This window comes from Humulus lupulus, chromosome 2, assembly GCF_963169125.1.
Source record: "Humulus lupulus chromosome 2, drHumLupu1.1, whole genome shotgun sequence".
Classification (NCBI taxonomy): Eukaryota; Viridiplantae; Streptophyta; class Magnoliopsida; order Rosales; family Cannabaceae; genus Humulus; species Humulus lupulus.
Window position 1 is genome coordinate 271330004 of NC_084794.1, and position 4911 is coordinate 271334914.

General features: G+C 33.4%; 1 protein-coding gene across 1 annotated transcript; it reads right to left on the reverse strand.

Moving 5' to 3' along the window:
* Positions 1 to 1751: 1751 nt before the first annotated feature.
* On the reverse strand, positions 1752 to 2843 carry LOC133815491 (uncharacterized). Its single transcript, XM_062248328.1, has 3 exons — positions 2810 to 2843; positions 2072 to 2672; positions 1752 to 1761 (listed from the first exon to the last, which is right to left on the reverse strand). The coding sequence occupies exons 1-3, from the start codon at positions 2841 to 2843 to the stop codon at positions 1752 to 1754; spliced, it is 645 nt and encodes a 214-aa protein (XP_062104312.1).
* Positions 2844 to 4911: the final 2068 nt, after the last annotated feature.

A 4911-nucleotide genomic window follows, 5' to 3' on the forward strand; every position in this document is an offset into this window, starting at 1 on the left:
CTCCACATTACCATTTGCATCCCTCTTGGTTTTAAATATCCATTTACAACCAATTGGTTTTGCACCGTCTTGTAATGGGACAAGTTCCCAAACTTTATTGTCTTGCATAAACTTATACTCTTCTTTCATGGCATCAATCCACTTTTGAGAGTTAGAACTTTTAATGGCCTGATGAAAATTGATTGGATCATCTTCCATCATTCCATTGTCATCCTCATGCTCTTGAAGAAATACAACATAATCATTTGAAATGGCATTTCTTCTTTCTCTTGTGGACCTTCTTAATGGCTCTGGTTCTTGAGGTTGTTGAGTTTGTTCTTCTGGAACAATTACCTCATCTTGATTTGAGGGTTGTTCAACATTGTCTTGTTGAGGAGTCATTTCTTGAACAATGACAGGTGTAGAAGCCTGAACATTGTAAAAAATGATAGTAGGAACTGAGTTTGAACTCAATTCCTCCTCAAAAGCAATGTCTCTAACCTTATTTCTCCCCCCAAACTCAACATCCTCAAAAAATGTTGCAGTTCCCGTCTCAAAAATATTTTTAATTGTGGGATCATAAAACTTATAGCCCCTAGATCGCTCAGAATAACCAATAAAGTAGCTACTCACTGTTTTGGAGTCCAATTTTTGTTCATGTGGCTTATAAGGCCTTGCCTCAGCTGGACATCCCCAAATGTGAAAGTGTTTTAGACTAGGCTTTCGACCTGTCCAAAGCTCATAAGGTGTTTTTGCAACTGCTTTAGTTGGTACTCTATTCAGAATGTAAGTTGCTGTCTTTAATGCTTCTCCCCAGAGGGACTCAGGTAAGGTAGAATGAGCAATCATACTTCTTACCATATCCTTAAGAGTCCTATTGCGTCTTTCAGCAACACCATTCATGCTAGGTGATCCTGGCATGGTGTACTGTGGGACAATACCGCATTCCTCTAGGAATTTAGCAAACGGTCCTGGACGTTGTTCGCCTGAGCCATCATATCTACCGTAGTACTCACCACCACGATCAGATCTTACATTTTTAATCCTTTTGTTGAGTTGATTCTCAACTTCAGCTTTATAAGATTTGAACACATCCAGAGACTGTGACTTTTCATGAATGAGATATAGGTACCCATAACATGAGTAATCGTCTACGAATGATATGAAATATTGTTGACCATTCCATGATGCTGTAGGGAATGGCCCACAAATATCTGTATGAATCAATTCTAAGACATCTAAAGATCTGTTGGCACCTAATCTCTTAGTTTTGGTCTGTTTTCCCTTGATACAATCAACACAAACATCAAAGTCTGTGAAGTCAAGAGATTCTAAAATGCCATCAGACACAAGGCGCTCAACTCTACCTTTTGAGATATGACCTAAGTGCTTATGCCATAATGACACTGAATTGTCCTTATTTAATTTGCGTTTAGTACCACGTGATTCCACATGCAAGGTTTCATTATAGGATGCAATTGTTTCTAGCAAATAAAGGTTGTCATAAGCATTCAAGTAACCAGTTCCAATAACATTTGAGTTTAAAGACAAATTAAACTGATTGTTTCCAAAAGAACAAGAATATCCAAATTTGTCCAACAAAGAAACATAAATTAAATTCCGTCTAAAAGACGGTACAACAAAAGTGTCTTTCAAATCCAAATAAAAACCAGTTCCTAACAACAACCTAAAATGCCCAATTGCTTCCACTTCCACTGATTTTCCATTGCCCACGAAGATGTGTCTTTCACCATCACTTGGCTTTCGGAAGCTCAGGCAACCCTGCATAGAAACACTTATGAGAGTAGTAGCACCAGAATCTATCCACCAAGTGTTCCTAGGTACTGAAGCTAAATTAACCTCAGAACAGACCAAAGTAAGAATCATACCTTTCTTTGCACGCCATGCGTGATACTTGGCACAATCTTTCTTCACATGTCCAGGCTTGGTGCAAAAGTAACAACCTTCTGAATCCGTCTGTTGTTTCTTTTGGGCTGGACCCTTAGCAGCTTCATTCTCAGATTTCCTTTTCTTGCCCTTATCCTTAGAGGCAGTGGCCAAGTGAGCACTTTCAGTTTTGTCCTTTTTTAACCTTTCTTCCTCTTGCACACAGTGAGAAATGAGTTCATTGAGAGTCCATTTCTCCTTTTGACAGTTATAGCTAATTTTAAATTGGTTAAACTGTGCAGGAAGCGTTAACAAAACCATAAGCACAAGCACATCATCAGAAAGCTCAATCTTAAGTGTCTTAAGTCTTGAGATAATATGATGCATTTCCATAATGTACTCTCTTACATTTCCTTGACCATTATACTTCATGGTCATCAAAGAACCTAGAAGTGTTGTCATTTCAACCTTATCATTTTTAGCAAAACGTTCCTCAATTTGTTCAAGGAAATTCTTGGCCTTATTAATCCCTTCGGATTCTGTGCCCCAAAAGGCTTCTGGAATGTTGTGTTTCATAATCATTAAACTCATGCAATTTGAACGATCCCACCTCTCAAAATCTGTTTTCTCATCACGGGTGCTTTCCTTAGTGAGAGGTGCAGGTTGTTCATCCCTTAATGCATGGTCTAAATCCATACATCCCAGAACTATATGTAAGTTTCTTTTCCAATCATTGAAATTGGTCCCATTAAGCATAGGAATAGAATTAATATTAGTAGATATTGAGGCAGCAAAAGATGAACTAGCTGAATATAGAACAAAAAAAAACAAAACAAGCTCACATCAATATGCATAATCAAACAATAAATTCAAAATTTGGTTAATCCCATCTCAAGATACCAAGCACAACATTAATATTAAGTCTTTGGATAATAATATTAACTGTAAGCGATACTCTTGTTGTAGCGATCAAACATTGACAATAAATTATGTCAAACAATAAGTCAATCTTTGGACTAACATATTGTTCACACAAAATACCTTATAATTGTCACACATTTATTACCACACGTGTGTATGAAATTCAACGAAATATTCACTTACCTTTGGGTCAGTTAATATATGCATAAATTACAAACACACAAGCATCTTGATATTTTAAATAAATTAATTTACACAAAAGAGGTCACTTTGGCAACATATTGTTATAATTAATTTATTCAAAATATTAGACATCCTTAAGAAATTTTCCAAACACCAAAACTTGAATTTAATTGTAACTGGAAAATATAAATATAATATCAATCATAACAATTGAAAAACAAACCATATATAAAATCACATATTTAACAAATGTATGTTATATGTGTATATATGAAAGTTGTATGTTAACAACTTGTTAACATGTATATACATATATGACTAAATGAGGAAGAAAACTAATAGGGTCTGAAGTATACATTATATATATATTTGAAGTCAATTATTCAAAACCATGAGTAGCAGTGTAAAACAAAAACCATATCATATATATATACATATATATATTCAAGTTATAAAATATATATAACCTCTCCTATCTTATTATAAACCCAGACAGTAATCAGAAGCAAAAAAAAAAAAAAAACCAATATAATATTACAAAATCTTTATGCATATGCACATGCTGAGGCCATTAAATATCAATTGAATTGAGTCGTATATATATATACAATAGCCATGTACGACAGATATGGACTCAAAAGATTGATTTGATTCATGAAGCTTGAAGTCTATGTACGAATAACCAGAATTTTCAACAGAACAGCCACAAAATTATTCGACCAATTTATATATGCATATTTACATATACCGAAACATAAAAATATGCACATAAATGCAATAAAAAAATAAATAAATAACAGAGGGAGTAATATTATCTTATAATCAAAACCCTAATTTTATAAAATCCCCAAATTTCTTATGAACAAAATCATCAAATCTTCAATAAATTCAGCAAAGGTGGCTCTGGTACCACTTGATAGAATTTCTAATACACTCAAATAACATGAAAAAATAATAATCTCTAACACATAATCCAAAATCATGTCATTATAAATGCATATATGAGAAATCCTAAATCATAATTATATAGATCCTTTGCTAAATTAAAGAAGAAGATTAACACAAGAGCGGAAGCACTAACCCGATGCCACTGTTGGAGATTGCATAGAGGGTTTAGATCTTCCTATATAATATGTATCTCTATGAGAGAAGAGTCTCTCTTTTCTTTTCTGTTAATGGGATGACAGACAGAATAGAATAATGTATATATATATATATGGGACCACAACCCTAATTTATAATTAGTGATTTCCAATTTCACCCATTATAAAACTAAAAATTCACTTTCCTGTTTCTACACATTAAATCCATGATACTTTAATATCCTATGATATTTATAACATAATTGGTCACTTAATTTTATATCACACTTTATAATAACATTATACATTATATATATGTGCCCATAAAATAGGATTTTAATCCAACAGGATCAATGTCTTCAAAATGTTTTGGACGCTCTTCCTCAACTTTAAGATCTAGGTGTTGCCTCATTGGCTATTGATTTCTTGATTTGTGGTCTGTTGGTGTGTGGCGTTGGCGCTCATGGAACTTGTGGGTCGTTGATCTAGTTTTTATGTTATAATAATGGTGTTGTTATCACCCTCAATCCTTTGAAGGATACTTGGCTTTTAGCCATTGTTAAGGTTAGTATGTTAATATTTCTTTTGGAAATGAAGTTTAGATTACTCTACACAATTTAGAAGTTTTATTGCTCGAGCCTCATTAGACTTTTAGTTGGAGTTACTATAGAGATTTTTTTTTGGGGTTTTGAAGTTAATCATAATTAACGAGTTACTAAACTTATGTTGGTCATCCTTTTTAAGAGATTTGAATTTGCTCTTGAGCATTTTCGACTTGTAATGAATTTTGTTCAATTAACTATTTAATGAAAATTATTAGTATATTTTAGAAAGAATATGTAAAATCCTTTATTGGCAT

What these genes read in the sequence shown, in the direction of transcription:
- LOC133815491 (XM_062248328.1), bottom strand. Translation starts at nt 2,843, where the DNA reads ATGTTTGATCGCTACAACAAGAGTATCGCTTACA. An exon ending in CAACAAGAGTATCGCTTACA is followed by an intron (nt 2,673 to 2,809) that starts GTTAATATTATT and finishes TTCTATATTCAG; the next exon opens with CTAGTTCATCTTTTGCTGCC.